We start from the raw sequence: 27911 nt of genomic DNA on the forward strand, positions 1-27911 counted from the left end.
GCTGGGCCGAGCTGGAGGAGGGATGCTAGACGCCGGGCTGCGGGGCCGAGCCGGGAGCGGAACTGGGGATGGGCTCGGGCTGTGTCAATGCCTGGCCAGGGTCGGTCGACATCTGCGCGGTCCGGAGGCACCCAGAGCCGCGGAAACTGGGTGCGGAGTCCAGGCGCCTGGGCCCCGCCCCTCCCACAACAGGCCACGCCCCTCCCACAACAGGCCACGCCCCTCCCACAACAGGCCACGCCCCCACTCTAGACCCGCCCCTCGGCCCCGCCCTCCCGCCCAGCCCCTCTCTTCGGCCACGCTCCTCCCCGTCCTGGTTGTCCTGAGCCAATCAGCGAGTGCCGGGTAAGGCCGCTGCGATTGGCTCCGAGAGGGTCACGTGCCAGAAGCCTGGCTAATGGGAGCCCCCGAAACGAGAAAGCCGGAAGGGCGGCTCGCAGCAGGTCGGGGTCGGCGCCCGGGATCGCTTGCTGGGCCGGGCTGCGCCGGCTTGAAGAGCGGGACTTCCGTGTCCCCCGGACCGCCTGTCGGAGGGCGGGCAGCGGGGCCCAGGCGGGGCGCTGACCCAGGGCCCAGGAATTCCGGCGCTGCAGAGACACGCCCGGCCTGGCCCGCACAACTCGTCCAGGGACCGACGGCAGAGCATCTCCACCCTCGCCCCGGGAGCAGAAGTGGCTCTCGGCGGACTCTTCCCTCCCGCGCACCGGCCCTGCTCCCTAAACTGACCGCCGTCCGTCCAGGTGAGGGTGTAGGGCCTGGTGGTCCCACGCTGGATAAGCGGAGGTCTGTACCTGTGTGGCTACAGTCCAAAGGGTCGCGGAAGAGTCGGATACGACTAAAGCGACTTAGCACGCACGTACCTAAGGACAGAGCCCATGGGGGAAGGACCACAAAGCGGTCCCTGCGGCGCCGTGGGAGCTGGAGCTGAGGAGGGGGCTTGGGGGTGCCCGAGCCTCCAGTGGCAGTGCTGGCCAGTTGGTGGGTCATCACTCTGTCGCCTGATGCTTGGGGAAGAACCAGAGTCCCAGGCACCTAGAACCCTTGCTGTCACATCACTTGATGTGGTGGAGGGTGAAGGCTGCTGGTGTCGTCGAGCCCCCGCTCAGGGCTGAGCATCAGCGCCCAGGCCCCGCTGGTGCCCAGAGTGATTTTTCTCAGCCCCAGAGGATGAGGCATGGGAGTTGAAGTTGAGTTTGATTTCTGCAAAATAAACACTGTTTCTTGCATGCTTGAGTGAGTGCATTGAGGTTTATTCTGTGGAGAGGGCAAAGGTCTATTGTTAGGGGTCCTGACATCTGAATAGCCATGATAAGCTCGATTTCCTGGAGACAGGGTAGAGGCTAAGTTCCCAGAAACTCCTCCCAAGAAAAGTCCTGCCGGCGCCAAAAATTGGGCCAATCAGGGGAAAAAGAAAAATCCCACAGAAAAACCCCGCGTGCATGAACTGGCCAATGAGCTTCTGCCAGCTTGATCTTTTGAACAAAAATAGGTGCTTATGGCAAGCCACTCTAGTACTCTTGCCTAGAAAATCTCATGTACAGAGTAGCCTGGTGGGCTACAGTCCATGGCGTCGCTACTAGTCGGACACGACTGAGCGACTTCACTTTCACTTTTCACTTTCACACGTTGGAGAAGGAAATGGCAACCCACTCCAGTTCTTGCCTGGAGAATCCTAGGGATGGTGGAGCCCGGTGGGCTGCCGTCTATGGGGTCGCACAGAGTCGGACACCACTGAAGTGACTTAGCAGTAGTAGCAGTAGTATGTAATCTGAGACTATAAAAGCTGCTGTGACCTTGGCTCAGGGCTCTTGTCCGCACTCCACTGCGCTGGAAGAGGCATGAGCCCTAGCTCGAGCTAGAAATAAACACTATTCTTGCTTTTGCATTGCTGTGAGTGTCTCATTCTACCAGTTAGGGGGACCGGACTCAGGGCAGAACATTTGGGGGCTCGTCCGGGATCCCTCCGACTGGGGAGAATAACGCTCTCCCAGCAGAAGGGGTTCATCAGCCCGGAGGAGGGCTGATTACAGCACCTGTGCCAGGTCTGATCAGGGGCAAATTGATCGCCGTAGCCAGCGTAAGGCTGAGGCCCAGCATTTGCGCTGGAAGGCAACTGGCTCTGCGGGAGAGAGGCGGTCTCTCCCGATCCGGAATCTGGTGGGCAGTGGACGCCCTTCCGTAAGGTTACTTTAAACTGCAGGAAGCCTCAGAGGTCTCAGAGACCTAGTAGTGTGTTTTCGGCTGACGTTTGTCTGTCCTCCGTTTGTCGTGTTATCGTGTGTGCCGGCACTGTCTCTGTCTCTCTCCTGTGTCTGTTCTCTCCCGAAACCTATTCTGTGTTCATGGGTCAAGGAAGCGCTACCCCGCTCTCCCTCGTGATGGATCATTTCTCTGATTTTAAATCTAGGGCGCGAGACTTGTCTCTGCTAGTGAAGAGGAATAAGCTGGTGACGCTCTGCTCCTCAGAGTGGCCCACTTTTAATGTTGGGTGGCCAAGAGAGGGAACCTTCAGCCTGCCCACCATCCGGGCTGTTAGGGGGAAGGTTCTCGTGCCCGGCCTGGCCAGCCACCCGGACCAGATGCCCTGGTCTGGCAAGATCTGGTGGAAAACCCACCAGCATGGATGAAACCTTTTGTTTCCCCAGCGACGCAGGTCCCACAGGTCTTGGTCGTGGAAGCTCTGGAGGAAAAGAAGACTGAGAGCCGTGGAAATCAAGCTCCGACTCCCCCCATGCTCCAGGACTCTTCACTTTACCCTAACCTGATTGATCTAGATTCTGAGCTTTTCCCCCCCGCTTATGTACCCCCTCCTTTGCTCCCTCAGGTACCCCAAGTATTGTCTGGGGAGCCAAGGAGGGGCCATGAGCCTTCGGCCCCGCCCCAAGAGGGGGGCCCAGCCCTCGGGACGCATGGAAGGACAAGGGAAATCTTGGATCCGATGGGCGGCTTGGATCAGGAGGCCCCCACCTCCACTGTTCGGGCGCTGCCTGTTCAGGCGGGGCCAGCCTGCCAGGATGGGGAGCGTACCTATCAATACTGGCCCTTCTCCACCAGTGACTTATACAATTGGAAAACCCAGATCCCCTCATTTTCAGAGAGACCCCAGGGACTTATTGACCTCTTAGAATCTATCCTTTTCACCCATAATCCCACCTGGGATGATTGTCAGCAGCTGTTACAGGTGCTCTTCACCACGGAAGAACGGGAGCGGATTCTATCGGAAGCTCGGAAACATGTCTCTGGTGTGGACGGGAGACCCACCATGCAGCCGAACCTAACTGATGAGGGATTTCCACTGACCCGGCCCCAGTGGGACTTTGAGCATGCGGAAGGTAGGGAGTGTCTCCGAGTGTACCGCCAGACTCTTATGGCAGGCCTCCGAGCAGCTGCCTAGAGACCAACGAATTTGGCTAAGGTAAATTTGGTAAGACAGGAGCCTACAGAGAGCCCAGCAGCATTTCTAGAAAGATTAATGGAGGCTTTTCGGCAGTATACCCCCATGGACCTGCAGACGGATGAGACCCGTGCAGCTATCATCCTAGCTTTTGTAAATCAGGCGGCTCCAGACATTAGGAGAAAATTGCAAAAAATAGATTGGGAGAACAGATGATTCAAGAGTTGCTAAGGGCTGCAGAAAAAGTATATAACAATAGAGAGACCCCTGAGGAGAGGGAAGAACTGATTAGGAGAGAGGAAAGGGAAAGTAGGGTGGAAGAAAATGGTAGAAATCAGCAAGAGTTAGCTCGCATATTCTTTGCGGGAGCCAGAGGTGGTCGGGAGAATCGGCAAATTAGGGATGCCAGTCCAAAGGGAAAGAAAAAACTAGAGAAGGATCAATGTGCCTATTGCAAGGAAAAAGGACACTGGAAAAATGAATGTCCTAGGAGAGGCCAAAAAGAGAGATCGGGCAAAAGGGAGACCTCTGCCCCGGCGACTCGCGTTCTGTATACTGGGGAAGAGAGTGACTAGGGGAGTCAAGACTCGATGCCCCTCCCCGAGTCCTGGGTAACTATTGCAGTGGAGGGGAAACCGGTCGGCTTCATGGTAGACACTGGAGCCCAATACTCGGTCCTCAACCGAAGAGAAGGACCCCTGTCCAAAAGGACCAGCTGGGTACAAGGGGCCACCGGGACAAAGCAATACCGATGGACTACTAAACAACAAGTGGTCGTGGGAGCAAAGCGGGTGTCCCACTCGTTCTTAGTTACACCAGAATGCCCGGCACCCCTGTTAGGAAGAGACTTGTTGTCTAAGGTCAACGCCCAGATTCATTTTGCCCCTGGAGGGATCTCTGTCACTGATGGGACGGGACATCCAATCCAAGTCTTGTTGCTCGCTCTGAAAGATGAATACAGGTTGTATCAGCCAATGCCCTCCCCAGATATCAGCTCTACGGTCCAATCTTGGGTTCAGCGCTACCCTTCAGCATGGGCCGAGACTGCTGGGGTGGGGCTAGCCAAACAGCGACCCCCCATCATTGTTGACTTAAAAGCAAGTGCCACCCCCGTGAAGGTGAAACAATACCCTATGAGTCAGGAGGCCCGTCGGGATCACGCCCCACATCCAGAGACTCCTGAAGGCAGGAATCCTCAGGCGGTGTCGGTCGCAATGGAACACTCCCTTATTGCCGGTGAGAAAACCGGGGGGAACTGACTATAGGCTGGTCCAAGACCTCCACGAAATCAACAAGAGGGTAAATGACATTCACCCTATGGTCCCCAACCCTTATACCCTCTTGTCGGCCTGTCCCCAGACTGTGTTTGGTATACAGTCTTAGATCTGAAAGATGCTTTTTTCAGCCTGCCCCTGGCGCCCCAGAGCCAAGAAATCTTTGCCTTCGAATGGACTGATGGAGACAAACCACTGGATAGTTAACCTGGACTTGCCTCCCGCAAGGATATAAGAACTCGCCGACACTGTTTAATGAGGCCTTAGGCGAAGACTTGCGTGAGTACCGGGCTGAACACCCAGACATCATTTTATTATAATATGTAGATGACCTCTTATTGGCAGCCAAAACCGAGAAAGCATGCCTGCAGGCCACCGGAGACCTCCTCCGTGCCCTGGGGGAATTAGGGATAGGGCCAGTGCCAAAAAGGCCCAGATTGCTCAGCAGGAGGTCACCTACCTGGGGTATAAAATTAAACAGGGGCGACAATGGCTGACCCAAGCCATGAAAGAGACTATCTTGCAGACTCCTGAACCAACCACGCCCCGCCAAGTGAGGGAATTTCTGGGGACTATTGGGTGCTGCAGACTGTGGACTGGGGGTTTTGCCGAAAAAGCCCGGCCCCTCTATGAGGGCAGCAGGGAAAGCAAAGACAGGGTGTGGACTGAGCCGATGAGAAAGGCCTTCCAGGAGCTTCGGCAGGCCTTGATAGAGGCCCCAGCCCTCGCCCTCCCTGACCCGTCCAAGCCGTTCCAGTTGTTTGTAGACAAGAAACAGGGAGTGGGAAAACGTGTCCTGACCCAACAGTGGGGACCCTGGAAGCGGCCTGTGGCCTACTTGTCCAAACGACTGGACCCTGGGGCGGCGGGCTGGCCGCCCTGCCTCCGCATCATTGCAGCAACCGCGCTCCTTGTCCATGACGCAGACAAGTTGACATATGGACAAAACCTCCTGGTCTACACTCCCCATGCCATTGAGGGGACTCTGAAACAACCGCTGGGTAAGTGGATCACCAACGCCCGCCTAACGCACTATCAGGCCTTGCTACTGGATACCCCCCGGCTGCGTTTCCAGACCCCCTGCTCCTTAAACCCTGCTACTCTACTGCCAGTCCCCGAACCCACAGGGCCGATGCATGACTGTGCCGAAATACTAGCTGATGTTGCGGCACTCCGGGGAGACCTCAGAGACACACCCCTGGGGGATGGCGATCTAGTATGGTTTACGGACGGGAGCAGCTACGTGGCAGATGGGCAGAGAAGGGCCGGTGCGGCAGTGGTAGATGCTTTCGGAAAGGTGATTTGGGCAGACGCCTTACCCGCTGGGATATCGGCCCAAAAGGCAGAGTTGATCACCCTGGCACAGGCGCTCGAGATGGCCAAAGGCCAGAGAGTCACCATATATACTGATAGCCATTATGCTTTTGGTACGGTGCATATCCAAGGACCCATCTACAGAGAAAGGGGCTTTTTGACAGCAGAAGGAAAAGAAATTAAAAACCTGTCTGAGATTCGTAGGTTCCTGGCCGCCATCCACCTTCCTCAAGCGGTGGCCATAGTCCACACCCCAGGACACCAGAAGGGAGAAAACATAGAGGCCCGAGGTAACCGCGCTGCAGATGGGACAGCACAGAAGGCCGCCACGGAAGGATATGACGCCCGCGCCCTAACTGTTGGGCTGCCGGCCCCAGGGATGGGAGCCCTGCCACCAATCCCAGAGTACTCTCCTTTGGACCGAGAATGGATCCAAGCCAAAGGCGTCGGCCCGGAAGATCCAGATGGATGGTACCGAGACTCAGCAGGAAACTTGTTGCTTACTTCCGACCTGGGATGGCACCTCTGCTCGCACCTGCACCAAACCACCCACTTGGGGGAGAAAAACATTGCCTCCCTCCTGCAAACAGCACGTCTCCGGTTTCCTCGACAAAAAGTGATTGTACAAGAAATTACTCATTCCTGCAAAGCTTGTCAGATGATGGCACCGGGGAAGAAAAAGGGACAACACACGGGCATAAGGTACCGGAGGATAAGACCGGGACAGCACTGGGAGATAGATTTCACTGAGGTAAGGCCAGGCAAGTGTGGATAACGATATCTGTTGGTCACGGTAGATGCCTTTTCTGGGTGGGGAGAGGCATACCCCACTAGGAGGGAAACAGCCGTGGTGGTAGCAAAGAAGCTTTTAGAGGAAATAGTGCCTAGGTTTGGGCTGCCGGCCTCTATTGGCTCTGATAATGGACCTGCTTTTGTGAGTAAAGTTTTCAGGGATTGGTTTCGGCTATGGGGATTGAATGGAAATTACACTGTGAATACAGTCCCCAGAGCTCGGGCCAGGTAGAAGGGATGAATCGGACCCTAAAAGAAACTTTGGCAAAGTTGGCAATAGAGACTGGCGGGGACTGGGTGACCCTCGTTCCTTCCTTATGCCCCTTTCCGGGCACGCAACACCCCTATAGAATCGGTCTGACCCCCTTTGAGATTGTTTATGGGGCCCCTCCGCCAGCGTGTCCTATCTTTGATGGAAAGACTAAACCACCCCCGAGCCTGAAGGAGTTCAGGCAAGCAGTTTTAGCTCTGAGCAAGGTACATAAACAAGTGTGGACTCTGATTAGAGATATTAATGAGAGACAGAACCAGGGAACGGTCCCATCGCATGACGTCGGGCCGGGAGACTGGGTATGGGTCAAGAGGCACCAAGCAAAAACCCTAGAACCTAGATGGAAAGGCAAGGCCCTTATGTTGTCCTTCTCACCACCCCCACTGCCCTAAAGGTTGACGGCATCGGACCTTGGGTACACTGCGACCACGTATGCCGTGCCACTCCAGGAGAACAAGACAACGCCCGGATAGAATGGAAGGCCAGCCCTCACCCGTCAAATCCCTTAAAGCTGAAAATCACACGACGAGAAGCCCCCTAAGGCTTGTGGTCTTGCTACTGATGACCACCTTCGTCGGCTGTGGGACAACAAGCGGGAACCCACATCAGCCGGTCAAAGTCACCTGGAAACTTCAAAATGGGCTAACTGGCGAGATACTCAACTCGACCACCGAGAACCACCCCCCCAACACTTGGTGGCCAATCCTGTATTTTAACCTCAAGGACCTCATAGAAGGTGCAACTTGGACCGGGGGACTTTTTCAGGTCAACGGGTTTTGGGCATGCCCGGGGTATATGAGAAACTGGAAAACTTGCGGGGGCACACAACATTACTGGTGCAGTTCCTGGTCCTGCGTGACCTCAAATGATGGCAAAAACAGGTGGGACATTGGAAACAGGGATGGGGTTAACTTCTCATTTGTAGAAAGGGCCCCCAACGGGTACGCAAACTCCCCAGGCCCAGACGGGAAAGACAGATATGCTCAAGTCAAAGTGATGTTCAACCAGGAGGCAGCCAGGAAACTCCGGTGGACTTCAGGGCTTAGCTGGGGAATTCAGACCTCTATGAGACCCATATGGCATGGCCCCTATTACGGGGGTGTCTTAACCATCCTCCAAACCATAGAACCGGGAGTGACGGACAGCGTGGGCCCCAATCTGGTTAAAAGTCAAGGCTTACCAAAGACGTCTAAGACCACTCCCCAAGGCCGTAAAACCTCAACCCTGGCAGGGGCCTCCCCGTCAGACGCCCCTCACCCAAGAACAGAAGACCCAACCTACGCCCCCGAAGAAACAATTCACTCCCCTAGCACACAGGCCGCAGATCCCTTGTGAGGCTTAATGCCGCCTTTACGGCATTAAACCATACTGACCCTAATGCAACCCGCTCTTGCTGGCTCTGCTATAACCTTTACCCCTCTTTTTACGAGGCAATAGGCCTCAACGTTTCTTACACCCTGTCCCACTTCTCAGAGCAATGCAAGTGGGCAGACCGTAAGGTCGGTCTTACCATGAGAGAAGTCTGGGGAAAGGGATTTTGTTTGGGTACGGTCCCACTCGAGAAGGCCCCTCTTTGTGCTCAAACCGGCAACATTACAGAGCTGAATGATACCCAGTACATTATTCCAGAGGCAGGAGGCTGGTGGATTTGTTCCCATACTGGGCTGACCCCCTGTTTGCATGCAAAGGTTTTTAATCCGAGACAGGAGTTCTGTGTTCTGGTCACTGTTACGCCAAAGATTTACTGTCACTCTGAAGAAGTCATGTATTCCCACTGGGGGAGAGGGGAAAAAGAACATCTCGGAGAAATGGCAGTACAACAGCGAGAGCCAATCAATGCTGTCACCTTGGCCTCTGTGATGAGCCTTGGGCTGGCAGGAGCAGGGACAGTTATAGCCTCTGTCCTTGTCCCTGCAAAACCAAGGACTCGCCTCTCTGCGGGCCGCTGTAGATGAAGATCTCACCGCATCGAAGAGCCTATCAGTCGTTTAGAAAAATCCTTAACCTCGCTATCCGAGGTAGTTTTACAAAACAGAGGGGACTAGACCTGATTTTCCTGCAACAAGGAGGGCTTTGTGCAGCCTTAGGAGAAGACTGTTGCTTTTATGCAGACCACACGGGAGTACTGAGAGAGTCTATGGCCAAGGTAAGAGAGGGACTAGCCCAGCGGAAAAAAGAACGAGAGGCCCAACGGGTGGTTCGAGTCATGGTTTCAGAGCTCGCCCTGGTTGACCACCCTGATCTCCACCCTGTTGGGACCACTTATCGTGTTGATACTATCATTCGGGCTCTGTGTCCTGAATAGACTTGTGACATTCATCAAAGAGCGTACCAACACAGTCCAGTTACTAGTACTGAGACAACAATATCGAACTCTACCCTTGGAGGAAGATCCCTCCGTTTGAACAACAGAAACGGGGGGGATGTTAGGGGCCCTGACATCTGAGCAGCCAGGATAAGCTCGATGAGCCTGAGACAGGTGGAGGCTAAGTTCCCAGGAACGTCCCGCCGGCGCCAAAGATCGGGCCAACCAGGGGAAAAGGAAAAATCCCCCAGAAAAACCCCGCGCGCGCATGAACTGGCCAATGAGCTTCTGCCAGCTTGATCTTTTGAACAAAAATAGGTGCTTCTGTAATCTGAGACTATAAAAGCTGCTGTGACCTGGGCTCGGGGCTCTTGTCCGCACTCCACTGCGCTGGAAGAGGCATGAGCCCTAGCTTGAGCTAGAAATAAACCCTACTCTTGCGTTTGTATTGCTGCAAGTGTCTTATTCTACCAGTTAGGGGGACTGGACTCAGGGCAGAACGCTATGCCAGGAAAGACAAGGGCCTGGGGAGAGACGTGGAGGCCGGGTGAGACCTTGGCAGAAGCCCCTGGCTGCTGCCGTGCTGCCGTAGGAGACCCAGGGCCGAGGGACATCCGGGCACACTCCTGCCATTCCTTCTCCCTGGCACTCTTCAAAGGGCCCAGTGTTAAGATGGCTTCTTGGAAAGACAAATCCTAGTGTGTTGCTGACTGGCCTTTGAGCCCAGCCCAAGCACTGACCTTTAATCTGTTTCAGTCTGCTCCTTCTACTGGCAGCTGAGTGGAACTGCTGCAACAAGAGCTCACCCACAAGGAGGGCCCTGGGCCCTGTGTCCAGGCAGTCAAACCCCTGATCCTCGCAAAGGAATCCTAGATTCTAGGGTCAGTCAGCCAGAAGTCAGCCTCTATCCACACATATCCACCAGGCCCTGACTGTGGGACCCAAGAAAGGTGGGACATGCCCCATCCCGGCCCCTCCCTCAGCCACTCAGGACTGGGGCCATGCCTGGCTGGAACTCCAGGCTCAGATAGGAGATTGACACTCCTCACAGGTCTCTCTCCTACAATTAATTCTCATATAGTGAGTGGTGATAAAGTTCAGAGAGTAAGCACAGTTCACCAATCAGGAGGAATTTGCCACTGGCTGGGACAGGAAATGTACAAGATGAGCTTGGAAATGAGGAAATGCTCCAGGATGTCGGGTGTGAGAAAGGGACTTGGCCGCCACCGACTCAGCCCCAAACGCACACCAGTGTGAACAAATAAGTTGTGCTGGAGTATAACTGTCGAGTCTACAACTGGGGTACGCGATTTAGCACATAAGTGTGGGGAAGACACAGCTCCCGGGCAGATGGGTCCACACAGGAGGTGGAGCAAGCTCCCCACTCTTCCGGTGTGGGCTCCACACAGCAACATTCTGCCGAAGGTCACAGAATGAACACCATGTGGGGAAGCCAGGCAGACCACCACCTCCAGGGGCTCCAGATCCCAAGGGCTCCAGGTCACAACAGGTCATGCTGGTTGCAGGTGCCCATGATGTGATGAGAGAGGAAGCCTGCTTCTGGGGGCCTCCTCCCAAAATACACATCCCCAGTCTAACCCTGAAGAAAACATTAGACTAACCGTATTTGCATGTCCCGCAAAGGGGATGTGCTGACTAATATGATGTTGTGATGAGCAGGACCCTGAGGTGCCTTCCTGGGACAGACCACCCCCCCACCCATGTCCTCTGCCTGCCTCTTGTCTGTAGAAAAACTTCAGCCTCCAAACACTCCCCTGAATTCCAAAGAATACATTTAATTAGAGAAGTGAGAAAATGTGGAAACAAAAATAGTCAAGCAAGACAAAGTAATAATAGTTTAGCCATTAAACAAAGTCAAGTATCTTCAGTTCCTTCTCAAGAGCTGTGATAGTATTCTGAGCTATGTCCTTGAGCTGTCTTGCTGATACTGAAACCACGCAGACACCAGACCAGTTGGAATCAGAAGAGTATGTTGATTTCCGATTATCTTACCACTAACCAATCAGAAGACTGTCCACCAGCAAGCATATCAGGAGCCCAACAACCCTCCTCCCTCACCCTGTCTTCAAAAACCCTTTCCCGGAAACCTTCAGGGAGGTCAGGCCTCCTAAGCACCAGTGGCCCCGGACTCCTTGCTTTGTTGCTGTTCAGTTGCTAAGTCGTGTCCGACTCTGCAGCCCCGTGAACTGCAGCACGCCAGGCCTCCCTGTCCATCACCAACTCCTGGAGTTTACCCAGACTCATGTCCATTGAGTCGGTGATGCCATCCAACCATCTCATCCTCTGTCGTCCCCTTCTCCTCCCGCCCTCAATCTTTCCGAGCATCAGAGTCTTTTCCAGTGAGTCAACTCGTCACATGAGGTGGCCAAAGTATTGGAGTTTCAGCTTCAGCATCAGTCCTTCCAATGAATATTCAGGACTGATTTCCTTCAGGATGGACTAGTTGGATCTCCTTTCAGTCCAAGGGGCTCTCAAGAGTCTTCTCCAACACTACAGTTCAAAAGCATCAATTCTTTGGCACTCAGCTTTCTTTATAGTCCAACTCTCACATCCATGGAGAAGGAAATGGCAACCCACTCCAGTATTCTTGCCTGGAGAATCCCAGGGACAGAGGAGCCTGTGGGGCTATAGTCCACGGGGTCTCAAAGAGTCGGATGCAACTGAGTGATAATTCACATCCATACGTGACTACCGGAAAAACCATAGCCTTGACTAGATGGAACTTTGTTGGCAAAGTAATGTCTCTGCTTTTTATATGCTGTCGAGGTTGGTCATAACTTTTATTCCAAGGAACAAGTGTCTTTTAATTTCATAGCTGCAGTCACCATTCGCAGTGATTTTGGAGCCCCCAAAATAAAGTCTGTCACTGTTTCCATGGTTTCCCCATCTATTTTCCATGAAGTGATGGGACCAGATGCCATGATCTTAGTTTTTTGAATGGTAGTTTTAAGCCCAATTTTTCACTCTCCTCTTTCACTTTCATCAAGAGGCTCTTTAGTTCTTCTTTGCTTTCTCCCATAAGGGTGGTGTCATCTGCATATCTGAAGTTATTGATATTTCTCCTGGCAATCTTGACTCCAGCTTGTGCTTCATCCAGCCCAGCATTTCTCATGATGTACTCTGCATAGAAGTTAAATAAGCAGGGTGACAATACACAGCCTTGACATACTCCTTCCCCAATTTGGAACCAGTCTGTTGTTCCATGTCCAGTTCTGACTGTTGCTTCCTGACCTGCATACAGGTTTCTCAAGAGGTAGGTCAGGTGGTCTGGTATTCCCATCTCTTGAAGAATTTTCCACAGTTTCTTGTGATCCACACAGCATTAGTTGTTTCAATGAATATTCAGGATTGATTTCCTTTAGGATTGACTGGTTTGATCTCCTTGCTGTCCAAGGGACTCTGCAAAAGTCGTTTCCAGCGCCACAGTTCAAAAGCATCAGTTCTTTGGTGCTCGGCATTGCAATAAATCCTGCACTTTGCTTCAGCACCACCTGGTGTCAGTAAACTGTTTTTACTGTGTGCAGGTGAGTGGACCCAAGTTTGGCTCTGTAACAATATCCTGGATAAGATCCTGGAACAGAAAGACATCAAGGAAAATAGCTAAGGAAATCTGAACACAGAATGGACTTTAGTACCAGACAGTGGAAGATGTTTACAGGTGGGGAGCCTAGGGGTGGAGTGTAGGGAACACTGCATTAGCCTCATAATTTTCCTGTAAATCTAAATCTGCTCTAAAAGTTTACTTTAAAAAGTTATAATCCAATTCAGTTAACACTAATCCCAGCCCTTTACTGAAAGACCCAGGAGAGGAAACTTCGGGTTCAGCCCAGAGCCAGTTCACATGACTGCAGAGCGTCAGCCACATGGGCACACAGGCAGTCCTGGGAGCCTTCCTGGCTGAGTTGCCCCTCTCTCCACTGCTGCTGTGCAAGGGACCATGTGACCAGGAAGCTCTGGAGCTGTGGCCTTGGGGGTGATGCTGCCCCTGCTCCGCCCCATGGGGTGAATTGGGCCGGGTGGCCTGACGCCATCCCGGTCAGAGAAGGTTCATCTGATGGCTCTAGCCCATCTGGCTCCTGCCCAGCTCCTGCCAACCTCTCAGGCCACTGAGATGTTCATGGTCCTCGAAAGCCCAGCAGACCTCCTGTGCGATGCAGAAGAGAAAGCAAACCAGCCTCAGAGACAGGGGAGAGCAGAGCCTTGCCTGTGTCTCAGCTGGAGCCAGTCCCCAACAGAGCCGGCAAACAGGAGCTAAAGGGGGTGGGGGCCGCCGTGCTGCGAACAAGCAGACACCGTAAATGTGGCCCTGAGCCTCCCCTGGAGGGAAAATAAGAAACACAACAGAAAGAACAGGAGTTCATTCACCATCAAAGTCTGCGGGAAAGCTTCTCACAGATCTCTTCAGTAACAAGCAGAGCACAGAACAGGCGGCTTAAACCAGGAAAAGACACAGAAGATTCAAACAGTGCAGTCAGAAGACTCGGCCCACTGGACACATACGAAGTTTGCACTCACCCGAAACTACAGATAAACACGTGTACTTTTCATGTTCCATGAATATTTATGAACGTTAACTGCTCACTAGGCCCCAGAACTAGTCCCAACAAGTCATGGAACTGGCATAGAGCAGAACACGTGGGAGAATTCCCTGGTGGTCAGTGGTTAGGATTCCGAGCTTTCGCTGTCACAGGCCCTCAATCTGGGGCAGCAGGGAGACTAGGGGGGCACTGAGATCCCGTAACTGCCCAGTGTCACCAAAAAAGCCCTCAAAAAACACATGGTCTCGCCTCAGGGCACCTGGTATAAGATTAAAAATGAAGAGAGAATCAGAAACCTCCATGTTTGGAAAATAAACCTCTAAATTATCCATAGGACAGCTGAGTTCAGTTTAGTCCAGTCACTCGGTCATGTCCGACTGCGACCCCATGGACTGCAGCACACCAGGCCTCCCTGTTCATCACCAACTCCCGGAGCTTCATGTCCATCAAGTCGGTGATACTATCCAACCATCTCATCCTCTGTTGTCCCCTTCTCCTCCTGCCTTCAATCTTTCCCAAGATCACGGTCTTTTCAAATGAGTCAGCTCATCTGGTGGCCAAAGTATTGGAGTTTCAGCTTCTGCATCAGTCCTTCCAATGAATATTCAGGACTGATTTCCTTTAGGAATGACTGGTTTGATCTCCTTGCAGTCCAAGGGACTCTCAAGAGTCTTTTTGAACCACAGTTCAAAAGCATCAGTTCTTCAGGGCTCAGCTTTCTTTATAGTGCAACTTTCGCATCCATACATGACCACTGGAAAAACCATAGCTTTGACTAGACGGACCTTTATTGGCAAAGTAATGTCTGCTTTTTAATATGCTGTCTAGCTTTGTCATAGCTTTCCTTCCAAGGAGCAAGCACCTTTTAAATTCATGGCTGCAGTCACCATCTGCAGTGATTTTGGAGCCCAAAAAATAAAGTCTGACACTGTTTCCACTGTTTTCCCATCTATTTGCCATGAAGTGATGGGACTGTATGCCATGATCTTAGTTTTCTGAATGTTGAGTTACAAGCCAACTTTTTCACTCTCCTCTTTCACCTTCATCAAGAGGCTCTTTAGTTCTTTGCTTTATGGCATAAGGGTGGTGTCATCTACATATCTGAGTTATTGATATTTCTCCCGGCAATCTTGATTCCAGCTTGTGCTTCACCCAGCATTTCTCATGATGTACTCTGCATATAAGTTAAATAAGCAGGGTGACAACATACAGCCTTGACGTACTCCATTCCCTATATGGAACTAGTCTGTTGTTCCATGCCCAGTTCTAACTGTTGCTTCTTGACCTGCATACAGATTTCTCAGGAGGCAGGTCAGGTGGTCTGGTATTCCCATCTTTGAAGAATTTTCCACATTTTGTTGTGATCCACACAGTCAAGGCTTTGCCATAGTCAATGAAGCAGAAGTAGATGTTTTTCTGGAACTCTCTTGCTTTTTCTATGATGCAACGGATGTTGGCAATTTGACCCCTGGTTCCTCTGCCTTTTCTAAATCCAACTTGAACATCTGGAAGTTCATGGTTCACATACTGTTGAAGCCTGGCTTGGAGAATATTGAGCATTATTTTGCTAGCGTGTGACATGAGTGCAATTGTGCAGTAGTTTGAACATTCTTTGCCATTGTCTTTCTTTGGGATTGGAATGAAAACTGACCTTTCCAGTCCTGTGGCCACTGCTGGATATTCCAAATTTGCTGGCATAATGAGTGCAGCACTTTCACAGCATCATCTTTCAGGATTTGAAATAGCTCAACTGAATTCCATCACCTCTACTAGCTTTGTTCATAGTGATGCTTCCTAAGGCCCACTTGACTTCGTATTCCAGGATGTCTGGCTCTAGGTGAGTGATCACACCATCATGGTTATCTGGGTCATGAAGATCTTTTTTTGTATAGTTCTGTGTATTCTTGCCACCTCTGCTTAATATCTTCTGCTTCTGTTAGGTCCATACCATTTCTGTCCTTTATCGAGCCCATCTTTGCATGAAATGTTCCCTTGGTATCTCTAATTTTCTTGACGAGATCTCTAGTCTTTCCCATTCTGTTGTTTTCCTCTATTTCTTTGCATTGATCACTGAGGAAGGCTTTCTTATCTCTCACTGCTATTCTTTGGAACTCTGCATTCAGATGGGAATATCTTTCCTTTTCTCCTTTGCCCTTAGCTTCTCTTTCTATCTCAGTATTTGTGAGGCCTCCTCAGACAGCCATTTTGCCTTTTTGCATTCCTTTTTCTTGGGGATGGTCTTGGTCCCTGCCTCCTGTACAATGTCATGAACCTCCGTCCATAGTTCTTCACACACTCTATCAGATCTAATCCCTTGAATATATTTCTCACTTCCACTGCATAAGCCTAAGGGATTTGATTTAGGTCATGCCTGAATGGTCTAGTGGTTTCCCCTACTTTCTTCAATTTAAGTCAAAATTTTGGACTAAGGAGTTCATGCTCTGAGCCACAGTCAGCTCCTGGTCTTGTTTTTGCTGACCGTGTACAGCTTCTCCATCTTTGGCTGCAAAGAATATAATCAGTCTGATTTCCGTGTTTACCATCTGGTGATGTCCATGTGTAGAGTCTTCTCTTGTGTTGTTGAAAGAGGGTGTTTGCTGTGACTAGTGCGTTCTCTTACAAAACTCTATTAGCCTTTGCCCTGCTTCATTCTGTACTCCAAGGCCAAATTTGCCTGTTACTCAAGTATTTCTTGACTTCCTACTTTTGCATTCCAGTCCCCTATAATGAAAAGGACATCTTTTTGGGTGTTAGTTCTAGAAGGTCTTGTAGGTCTTTGTAAACCGTTCAACTTCAGCTTCTTCAGCGTTACTGGTCGGGGCATAGACTTGGATTACCATGATATTGAATGGTTTGCTTTGGAAACGAACAGAGATCATTCTGTCGTTTTTGAGATTGCGCCCAAGTACTGCATTTCGGACTCTCTTGTTGACGATGATGGCTACTCCATTTCTTCTAAGGGATTCCTGCCCACAGTAGTAGATGTAATGGTCATCTGAGTTAAATTCGCCCATTCCAGTCCATTTTACTTCACTGATTCCTAGAATGTTGACGTTCACTCTTGACATTTCCTGTTTGACCACTTCCAATTTGCCTTGATTCATGGACCTAACATTCCAGGTTCCTGTGCAATATTGCTCTTTACAGCATTGGACTTTACTTCCATCACCAGTCACATCCACAGCTGCGTGTTGTTTCTGCTTTGGCTCCATCCCTTCATTCTTTCTGGAGTTATTTCTCCACTGTTCTCCAGTAGCATACTGGGCACCTACTGACCTGGGGAGTTCATCTTTCAGTGTCCTATCTTTTTGTCTTTGTGTGTGTGTGTGTGTGTGTTCCATAGGACAGAGAAAACATTAAAAATAATTGTGTTCTTTTTTTTTGTATGTATAAATTGGCTAAAAAACTGAAAGAATAGAATATAAATATGTATATATGACTCACCAATTGGTAGAATAAGTGAAAACATTGTGATTAATCTAACAGAGGATAGAACTGAGGTGGGAGAGGAGCAAGTAGAAGGTACAAGGGGGCAGATCCAAGTCCAACATTCCCAGTTACATCAGCCATCAGAGCAGCCGCCTAGGTGGCCCGTGTGTCCCAGGACACTGTGCTGGTCACTCTGGCCACCTCCCAGCTGCCTGCATCCGCTGCTCTGCAACCCTTTTCCCAAGTGACTCTGCTTCTGTGCGCAGCAGAAATGCAAGAGCTGACGTCCCAGCACTGCAGCGGGGCTGGTAGGCTACCCCAGCTCCTTCCCACCTGGAACCAGACAGGGAACTGCTGAGACAAGTGTGTCCCCAGCGTCCCAGGCCCCCCACAGGAGTGACCTTGTCACTCTCTTGTGCCAATGTTCTGCGATCAGAATCCACCAGCAACTCCCTGCAGTGGAGTTAGTGTATTTCTGGTCATGGGGAAAGAAAATACACGATGGGAACATGACATGCCTGTTGGTGAGCAGGGACTTCTAGGATTTGGGAGCAGTGGGAGACTGGGGTGGAAGGTTTGAGGAAGCAGGCTTTGCTCTGGGTTGGATGCTGTCAGGAATTGGGGGTCTTTCTGTGATGAGGCTTCTCAACGCATCTCACCTGGAGGGGAGCGGGCTAGAGGGAGTGAACAGTGTGCTTGGTAAACACAGTCAGGGTGCAGGTGCTGGGTCACTGTGGTAAAGTTTATATTTTGTCTGCAAATTTTGGATGAGATTACTACGTTCTCTCGTTTCTGTCTTGATACATCAGGGCAGCTCTGTCTGGCGACGTATCAACCTGTCCTGTGAAATTGCTTGTTTGAAGGGGGACACCTGCACTGGGGGCGGGGCTGGCTCCTGTGGTTCGAGTCATGGTGGAAGGGGGCTCGCAGGAGGAGGGCAGTCCAACTCCAGGGGAGGGTGGAGCTGGCTCCTGGGGTGGGGTCATAGCGGGGGTGGGGGGGCAGTCGGACTCCCACGGGGGAGGGGGGCAGAAGGCAGTGGTGGTGTCTCCTGGGGTGGGGTCATCACAGGGGTGGGGGGGCAGCCGGACTCCCACGGGGGAGGGGGAGGGGGGCGGAAGGCAGTCGAGGTGTCTCCTGGGGTGGGGTCATCGTGGGGGTGGGGGGGCAGTCGGACTCCCACAGGGGAGGGGGGAGGGGGGTGGAGGGCAGTGGAGGTGTCTCCTGGGGTGGGGTCATCGCGGGGGTGGGGGGGCAGTCGGACTCCCACGGGGGAGGGGGAAGGGGGTGGAGGGCAGTGGCGGCGTCTCCTGGACTTAACGGCTGCCTTCCTCTGTCCACTGGCTGTCTTCCATCCCCCGAATTTCATCTCTAACTGACCGAGAGGCCCCCGCACCTCCAAAAGAGGACTTGGATCCCAGCCTTTGTCTCTGGGGTGCCTTCTGGGGTAACTGAACCAAAAATGGTCTGAGAAAGACCCTCAGGATGGGGTTGGAAGGGACGACTTCAGTTCGGAGTTGCTCAGTTGTGTCCAACTCTGCGACCACATAGGCTGCAGCACACCAGGCCTCCCTGTTCATCACCAACTCCCAGAGTCTAACTCAAACTCATGTCCGTTGAGTCGGTGATGCCACCCAACCATCTCATCCTCTGTCGTCCCCTTCTCCTCCTGCCCTCAATCTTTCCCAGCATCAGGGTCTTTTCCAATGAGTCAGCTCTTCACATCAGGTGGCCAAAATATTGGAGCTCCAGCATCAGTCCTTCCAATGAATATTCAGGACTAATTTCCTCTGGACTGACTGGTTTGATCTCCTTGCAGTCCAAGGGACTCTCAAGAGTCTTCTCCGGCACCACAGTTCAAAAGCATCAATTCTTTGGCACTTAGCTTTCTTTATGGTCCAACTCTCACATCCATACATGATTACTGGAAAAGCCATAGTTTTGACTAAACGGACCTTTGTTGGCAAAGTAATGTCTCTACTTTTTAATATGCTGTCTAGGTTTTCTTCCAAGGAGCAAGCATCTTTTAATTTCATGGCTGCAGTCACCATTCGCAGTGATTTTGGAGCCCCCCCAAAATAAAGTCTGTCACTGTTTCCATTGTTTCCCCACCTAATTGCCATGAAGTGATGGGACTGGATGCCATGATCTTAATTTTTTGAATGTTGAGTTTTTAAGCCAGCTTTTTCACTCTCCTCTTTCATTTTCATCGAGGCTCTTTAGTTCCTCTTTGCTTTCTGCCGTAAGAGTGGTGTCATCCACTGATATTTCTCCTGGCAATCTTGATTCCAGCTTGTGCTTCATCCAGCCTGGCATTTTGCATGATCTACTCTGCATATAAGTTAAATAGGCAAGGTGACAATGTACAGCCTTGACGTACTCCTTTCCCAATTTGGAACCAGTCTGTTTTTCCATGTCTGGTTCTAACTGTTGCTTCCTAACCTGTGTATAGATTTCTCAAGAGGCAGGTTAAGCGGTATGATATTCCCATCTTTTGAAGCGTTTTCCACAGTTTGTTGTGATCCACACAGTCAAAGGCTTTGCCATAGTCAATGAAGATGAAGCAGAAGTAGATGTTCTTCTGGAATTCTCTTGCTTTTTCTATGATCCAACGGATGTTGGCAATTTGATCTCTGGCTTCCTTTGCCTTTTCTAAATCCAGCGTGAAATCTTAAAGTTCTTGGTTCACATACTGTTGAAGCCTGGCTTGGAGAATTTTGAGCGTTACTTTGCTAGCGTATGAGATGACTGCAATTGTGCGGTACTTTGAAGCTTCTTTGCCATTTTCTTTGGGATTGGAATGAAAACAGACGGCTTACTGCTTTCTTAAAGTGCAAATATGACCCAGCAATCCTGCTTTATAGAGAAATCTTACATCCACATGGAAATCTGTATGTGAAGTTCACAATCATCAAACACTGAAAATACAAAAGACTTTCACCAGGTGAACTGGAAGACAAACTGTGGCTCACCCAAGTCATAGTAACTATAAAATATGTGGCCACCTGGCAGTATGTGGAGTCAAGGAAACCAGTCTCTACAGCGATGTGTATAATTCTACTTACACGACTTTTTGAGAAGGCAAAATTAAAATGCTGGAGGTCAGTGGCCGCCAGGAATTATGGGGGGTGGTGAAAAAAAGGATTGGCACCAGGAGGTCTTTGGGGTGATGGAGCCATTCTGTGTTCTGACTGTAGTGGTGGTTGCATGAATCCGTATGTATTAAAAAATCAAAAGCAGAACGGAAGGTTACTGAAAATTTTTGACTTAAAAAATGAAATGGGAATCACATATTCCAGCCTAAAATGTCCAGTGAGCTTTCAGAGAAGGAAATTTCTTGACTTAATAACTGGTCTTTGTCAAGCCCCCACAACAGTCGTGCTTCAATGGCGATGTTAAGAATATCCCTACTCAAGTCGGGTTGCACAGCAGCTCTCTCCCCCCAGTGTCCTTCTGGGTGAGGAGCAGTGGGGCTGTGTGGTTCTGATGCTCTCGCCGGGGTGGGCATGAAGGACGTCCACCAGTCACAGAGCCAGCAGATTGGGCGCAAACACCAGTGTTTTCTCTACCCCACAATACCAGGTGCTCACCTCCCTGAGAAAATACATGAAATAAGCCAGACTAGAAATATGTAAGAACTGCATGAAGAAAATGTGGGCGAGCTTCTGCGAGACCCTGAAGGGAGTCTAAGCACACGAACGTGGCCTGTTCTGAGTGCAAGCCAACACTGACGCAACAGAAGGAGGTGCTTCCCACGCTGGACGACTAACAGAACACACCCTGAGATTCTGGCAGGCCCCAGGGGGCCCCAGCCATCAGGATCGCTAAGCAAGCCCCTGAAACGAAATGAACCCTTGCAGGGGCCGACCGGGGTGCTGGGGGAGCAGGTGGGCCAGACCAGGCACAGCTCCAGGGGGAGCGTTCTGCCCCCCTTGGCTGCGGTCTTGGGAAGGGCAGGCTCTGTGCCCCTCCAGCTGCCTGGGTGTGGGCTCAGTGACAGACCCGTGGCAGGAGGTGAACTTGTAACAGCTGCAGAGCTTCAGGGCCACGTAGGAACAGGAAGAGAAAGAAGTGTGGGTCCTTGGGACCCCTGACTCTCAGGAGCCCTGGCTGTCCTGGGACCACACCTCTCACCTCTCTGCAGAGCCCCAGGACCACACCCTCCTTCCAGAGACCTGGGGTCCCAGGATGCCCCTGCCCAAGCCTAGGAGTCCTACGACAGCAGACTGCAAACTGTAGAATCACCAGAAGTGCTTCCCAGAAGCTGGAATAACAGCTTCTTTGTGCTGCCCATGGTGTTAGTAGAGAAACCATTTCCCACCAACAATATATTCTTATTTGGTGCATTTTCAGACTTAGTCTGTTTGTTATAAAGGCCAGATCTCTCTATGCTTCAAAAGATTTTTGACTAAAAATGTTCCTGAAGAAGTAACTTTGTATTGTAGTACCTGAAACACACACACACACACACACCCCCATAGGAGTCAATATAATGGTCAAATGATTAATATTTTCACATCCCAATAAAATCCAGAGACAATGAGACTACAAGGAGAGTCCTACGGACACATCAGCCTGTTGGTGGTGGAGACAGACAGGCCTCAAAGCTGGGGAAGCATCTCTCGGGCCAACTGCCACAACATACCCAAAGGCCCAGGTGTGCGTCCGCCTGGATGGAGGTGGTGGTGCGCCCTGCAGGAGCCTGTTAGGGAAGCACAGCTGTGTTCCAGGGAACTGACCGAGCAGAAGGGCCCGCCCTGGGCCTATCCTCAGCTGCCCCATCGGGGGGTTTATCCTTAGGAACCAAGAGTCAGAGGAGACAACCTGGCCGGGCAGCAGGAGTGGCAGAAGACTCCTGGTGCGTGCTGCGCTCCTTTCCCGGCCAGCGCTCCGCCTAGCTCAGGATCGTGGCGTGGTAGGTATGGCAATGATGGTGAAATCAGGACTTGCCCACTTCTCGCTGGAGAAGTGAACCTCCTGCCAGAGCTCCAGGCGGAGCCAGTCGTCCGTCCCTCCCTCGAAGCGTGTCCTCCTGGCTCGGGGGCCTGGCCAGTCGCCTTCTCGCTTTTTCCCGGACTTGCGAAGAAGGCAATGGCAAGCCACTCCAGTCCTCTTGCCTAGAAAATCCCATGGATGGAGGAGCCTGGTAGGCTGCAGTCCATGGGGTCGCTACGAGTCAGACATGACTGAGCGACTTCACTCTCACGTTTCACTTTGACATATTGGAGAAGGAAATGGCAACCCACTCCAGTGTTCTTGCCTGGAGAATCCCAAGGATGGGGAAGCCTGGTGGGCTGCCGTCTATGGGGTCACACAGAGTCGGACACGACTGAAGTGACTTAGCAGCAGCAGCAGCAGCCTTCCCCAGGCACCTGCCCAGTGGCTCGCTGTCCACGTGGAGCCCAACAAGCGGGACCTAACTGTAAGCCCAGCACCTTGGTAAGCATTTACATGTGGCTTTGGCATCTTGACACTCACGAGATGGGGTAAATGACTTACCAAAAATAAGGAGCATAGGTACAATTAATTCCTTAAGACTAAATCTATCTTTAACGCTTACTGATCTGCATGTATTAACTCACATACATGGAAGCTAGAAACAGTGGCACAGATGGGCCCAGCGGTGCAGCAGGGACAGACGTGGACAGAGAACAAGCAGCGGTGGGGGAGGGGGAGGGGGCAGACTGGGAGACTGACACACACACACTGTGGCGTGCACAACAGCTGGAGTGGGCAGCCGCCGTGTAACACAGGGAGCTCAGCCCTGCGCGCCGTGACGATCTGCGGGGCGGGGCAGGGAAGGGTCAAGACAGAGGGGATATGTGTATACTTATAGCTGACTCGCTGTGCTGTACAGCAGAAAACTAACGCAACACTGTAAAGCAATTACCTCCAATACAAAGTTTACTGATCTCAAACTCAAGGAGGATAATTTTGGTCAATATATTCTCCCTTTTTTCAATTCTAGCTTTCTCAGATTTTTAAGGTTGCTGTAAAGTACGTAACCTTTGGAAATTAAGCTTTGGGCATAGTACTTTTTCCCTTGAACTGTCTGTGATGGCTGATTTCATGTATCAACCTGACGAGGCACCAGTACCCAAGTTAAGATTATTCTGGTGTGTGTGTGAGGGTGTCCCAGGTGAGATGAGCCTTTGAATGGGTGGTCTGCGTCGTCCCATGGGGATTGGCATCACTCAGCCCCCTCAAGGGCCTCCTCACGAGAAACGTGCATGCACATGTGTCCTGTGGGGCCTGTGCTCTGGGGAAACCCAGCTAACACGAGAAGAGGGTGCCAATCTGCTGGTGGTCTGCCGGTAACAGGAATCAGAGGTTTTCTTTAACATGGCTCCCCTGGCATACACAGCTCCAAACCAAAGACAGTTCCCTCTCCAGGCAAACGGACAAGTGTGGGCTCCCAGAGTCCCCATCAAACCTCTGGCGCCAAACACCAGACCAGCTCAATGAAGCCTGCATCCAAGGTCGCAGCCACAAATGCCAAGTGGGGCAGAGGGTCCAGGCTGGGTGGGTGGGCCTGGCGTGCTGTGTGTGTGTCCTCACCGATACACAGGGTACTGGATCACCCTAACAGGGCACCTATCTTACACTTTTACAAACATCTTAGGTAACAAACATCCAGCTTCAGAGAACTAGGTAAGTTTTCCTTTTGCTTTTATTACAAGCATATAATATCAATTGGCAAAACACTGAATACAAGCTTCACTATCATAAAATCAAAACATTTAAGCAATATTCCAAAAAAGATTTTTAGATTAAAATCTAGCCACCAATAGTACAAAAAAATTACACACCAACAGAAAGCATAAAAAATGTAAACTTCCAAACTAAACAGTCAGAAATGTGTGTCTGCAGCGTCACCTCCACAACCCCCCACAGCCCCCAAGCTCCACATGGGACGCCAGGGTCGGCAAGGGCTCTTGCCCCAAAACGCTACATCTTTCAGGAAAATCGGTTTTCTTGCACCTGACGAAGCTGTTGGAATAGACATTTACATGAATGCTACACACGTGCTTAAGGACACGCAAAATTTCAGGCCCCTCAGACGTGCCCCAAATGTGGAGACTCGTAAGCTGATGAGACGGGCAGCTCCCCAGCAGGGGCAGAATCTCAGCAATGACTTCGGTGTCGTCCAAATCGTTTCCTAACAATTTATCCCAACCTATTTAGTTTAAACACCAAGGCAAGAAACACACTGGTTTATCACGTGAAGGTCACACGTGATGCGCTGGAGTGTAAATGATTTCCTGAGGAAACAGAGAAACTGAGCTTTTCGTGGTTTATCTGCACTAAATGTATTTTCAGTGTTCTGAGAGCACATCAAATATTCATGTACAAAGAAGAAATCAGTTGGCTTGGTCCTAGAATATTCAATCCAATGACACATTTCAAAATCACTGTAAAATACATCCTGTGGGCTTTGAGAAAAAAACAAATGAATTTCTAAAGACTTGTAGTATCACAAGGGGGCGTGGACGCCACACGCCCTGCAGGGCTCCGGAGCCCAGGAAGTAGCACCGTCACAGCTGTGGTCAGCCTGGGGCGTGTCCTGGGCTGCCAGCACGTGGGGCCCAAGGCACGAGGCCAGTCTCGGCCACGCGGTTCCTTACTCTTATCGATGGCCAACACCCCCATGCAGGCCCCCACACACTCCTGACAAAAGCATTCTCATGAGGACCATGATGGAGAAGAAGAATCAGAGCTGAGTGTACATGTTCGGAGGGTCCCCCTGCACCCCCCTGAAGTCAGCAGAACAGATGCTGCGGACAACTCAGCGTAACTCTAGTGAACGCACACTGGAGCCTACTGCACAGACGCACAAACCGCGCTTCATCCACGAGAAACAAAACACACAAATTAAAAGCTACTCAAAGTAAAAAGAAGCTTGCAAAACACCTCACAATTTCATTTTATATGCCTGTAAATAAAGCTGGACCACTGAAAACAAACAATTGGATGGGAAAATATGATAAAAGGCTTAAAATAGAATAAATAATTTTATAAAGTTAAGTTTTCTTCTTTTTCACCCCCCAAATCTTAAATTCAATATTATATATTCTATCTGAATCTTCTATTTTCATGACGCCTGTGTCGAGTGAGACCCTGCACTGGTGACAAGCTTGCTGCTGCTACTGACAGCATTTGTTTTACCAGCATAAACAGTTGTGAAAACTACTTCACAGTAACTCCATCTGTTTTAAAAAAAAAAAAGTGACAGGATCCAATCACTAACTGATCCCGGCTTTCATGCTGGAAAAGATAAGAGTCTCCCTTTGATGTTAAGCAGACGCGCAAGGACAGGGCAGGCTTCCCTCTGCTGAAAGGCCCCCAGCGCCGGCCCCTAAGGCTGCGCTGGCCCAGAGGTGGCAGACTGGGCGCTCCTGCAGTGAAGACAGTCTGCACGGGGACATCTTAGAACAATAGGTATTTCTGCTGCTGAGGTTTCATCTGGGCCACACGCTACACACGCAGGACCAGGGTGGTCGGGGCCCAGGCGGACAGTGGCACCGGCTCACCACCTCCACCTCTCTGTGTATTAAGTACATCAACTTAGCACCATAGCAAATTCAAGTGATCGCAAAGACAGCCGCGAGGTTACAGATACACACTATGAGATCACACAGTCAGGCTCCTGTTAGTCTGACCCTGATTTAATGGTATTTGAATTCTGACGCTCATACTGTTTAATTCTTCCTTACCCTGACCACACAGAATACCTAAATTCTAATCTTATACTTCAGCTGCATTGAGAACACATGGTTTTACAGAACGTTCCAGCAGAAATGTGTGTTTGAGGTAGACAGGTAATATTTACTCATACACATCTACTCATTAAATCCTTGAATAGGAACTCTCAAAAAAACGATTTGGATGAAAAATGAGCTTAGGTAACTAATAATTCAAACAGTCCTGGGAGTAATGGGCTTAAATAAAGAGGTGAACTTTGACCAGTTCCTAGCGAAAACTTGGTTTTACGTTTCTGAAAGGCCTTATCTTAAAATCACTTGGACTGAGTTAATGTGTCTCACTCATTACTAAGGAGCTGCTTCTGACATTCATGCATATGAAACAGGAAGTAAAAGAAAATAAACAAACTTGAATGTCAATGAGCCCGACCACCACTTCCAAAGCAAGTTCAAGAAAAATTCTAGTCACCAAAGTGAAGTTCTTCACGGAAAACCCAGCTCTCAGGAGACCGTCAAGACTACCTACCGAACGAGGTGGCCCCAGGACCCGAGGGCGCCGAGGTGACGGCGGGGAAGAGCCCGAAGGTCAGGCAGAAGCCGCCGGACACGCACGGGGACAGACACGCAGCCGGGACGAGCCTGCTCCCAGCAAGGGCCCCTGCCTCGCTCCTGCCTCCACACATTCCAAACTATGATCTTCAAAGAACAAAGATGGGTGTGCTGGCAAAGAGTTTATTCTCGAATTCCACAAAAATATGAACATTTGGGAGGAAAGAGGTTAACAGAGGGTGTGATGCCTTTGCCGGGTTTTAGGTCCTAAGTAACTGAGGACAGCAGCTTCCTACGCACAGGACCTGCCAGCCCCACCGTCTGCTCTGGGAGACGGGGGTGGGCAAGGCGGATGTGCCCGCCACTGAGGGTGGACCGGGCGGGCTGTGGGGTCTGCACGCCTGGGGCTTCAGTGGAGACACGCCCCTGGGTGCCAGCCCCACCCCTGCAACCACCATCAATTCCTTCAGCAAAACGAAAAAGGGAAAGAATCAGCGTGAAGTTAACCGGCGGCACTGAGCAATTTGTGCCCTATTTAATAAAAGCATGTTTTGAGAAGAACTGTTCTGAGAACCAGTGCTGACTGGTCCAGTCCACTCTACTGAGCAGCTGCACTGGCGCTGGGGTGCAGCACCCTGCCCTGGGCTCTGGGTCCCCTGGGGGTCAGAGCCCCACCTGGCTTCACATTCCCTAATGTGGAAAATGAAATACCGTGGTTAACTCACGATACTCATGGAAACCTCTTTTGGTTGCTTTTAAATTAAATTTTTATATATCTTCTAAGTCTTCAGGAAGCTAAAGGCAACATAAATATCGTCATTCACCATGAAAAGACATTTTTTTCAATAACTTAGGAAGGAGTCAATAAACGTACAAGTATTTGGGGGCTATCGTGAAACCTAATTCATAAACTGAACGGAAGTGACTGAGATTTTCAAGACCTGGAAAGCAAGCAAAGGTCACGTGTTGGAATGAAGGCCGCCGCCTCGCTGTCCTCAGGCTGGTCCCCGCGTGCGTCACGTCTGTAACCCTGTGCCGAGCGTTTCGTTGCGTGCGAATTCTCTCTCATACAAAAGTGATAAATACTCTCTGTTCGAGGTCCAGTCCACACGACGCCCGGGGCAGCACCCGCGTGCTGTGGCCCCGCCTGGCGCGTGCCCTCGGGCGCCTGGGCGCCGAGTCTCCGCTGTGCTCACAGCAGGTCCATCTTGGGTCTGTAGTGCAACAGGAGGGGTGCCTTCTGCAAGACAAGGAGGGAGGGGCCGGGACCCCGCGGGGGTCAGCTGTGGAGTGAGCCCCCGCCTGCTCCTGACCTCACCTGC

The 27911-nt window shown here is 51.1% G+C and overlaps 2 protein-coding genes across 9 annotated transcripts in view; one reads left to right on the top strand and one right to left on the bottom strand.

Moving 5' to 3' along the window:
* The first annotated feature begins 388 nt into the window (after positions 1-388).
* On the top strand, positions 389-9798 carry LOC129561812 (uncharacterized). Of its 3 annotated transcripts, none has more exons than XM_055434597.2 (3): positions 391-740; positions 3173-6733; positions 7440-9798. In XM_055434597.2, exons 2-3 carry the CDS (start codon positions 5030-5032, stop codon positions 7584-7586), a joined length of 1851 nt encoding a protein of 616 aa, XP_055290572.2. In that variant the 5' UTR covers positions 391-740; positions 3173-5029; the 3' UTR covers positions 7587-9798. The 3 variants fall into 3 exon arrangements, 2 of the variants coding, with proteins under 2 accessions (XP_055290572.2, XP_088692765.1); XM_088836639.1 differs by having other exon boundaries at positions 3182-6733; XR_016037489.1 differs by lacking the exon at positions 3173-6733 and having other exon boundaries at positions 389-740; positions 7440-7579.
* A 14192-nt stretch (positions 9799-23990) lies between these two features.
* Positions 23991-27911, bottom strand: part of PCGF3 (polycomb group ring finger 3) — a 52252-nt gene continuing 48331 nt past the window's right edge. For all 6 annotated transcript variants that reach the window (XM_055434438.2, XM_055434441.2, XM_055434440.2 and 3 more), the window contains exon 11: positions 23991-27829. In XM_055434438.2, the coding sequence (XP_055290413.1) occupies positions 27782-27829 (48 nt within the window). In that variant the 3' untranslated portion in view covers positions 23991-27781. The remainder of the gene's footprint in view (positions 27830-27911) is intronic.

The sequence above is a fragment of the Moschus berezovskii genome, chromosome 5, assembly GCF_049115385.1.
Source record: "Moschus berezovskii isolate FMDL1 chromosome 5, NW_MosBer_1.0, whole genome shotgun sequence".
Classification (NCBI taxonomy): Eukaryota; Metazoa; Chordata; class Mammalia; order Artiodactyla; family Moschidae; genus Moschus; species Moschus berezovskii.

Bases quoted from the DNA above. Each gene is read 5' to 3' on its own strand.
- LOC129561812 (XM_055434597.2), top strand. From the start codon at position 5,030: ATGCCTGCAGGCCACCGGAGACCTCCTCCGTGCCCTGGGGGAATTAGG. The intron at 6,734-7,439 runs GTAAGGCCAGGC...ACTGCCCTAAAG, and splicing joins GGGAGATAGATTTCACTGAG to GTTGACGGCATCGGACCTTG.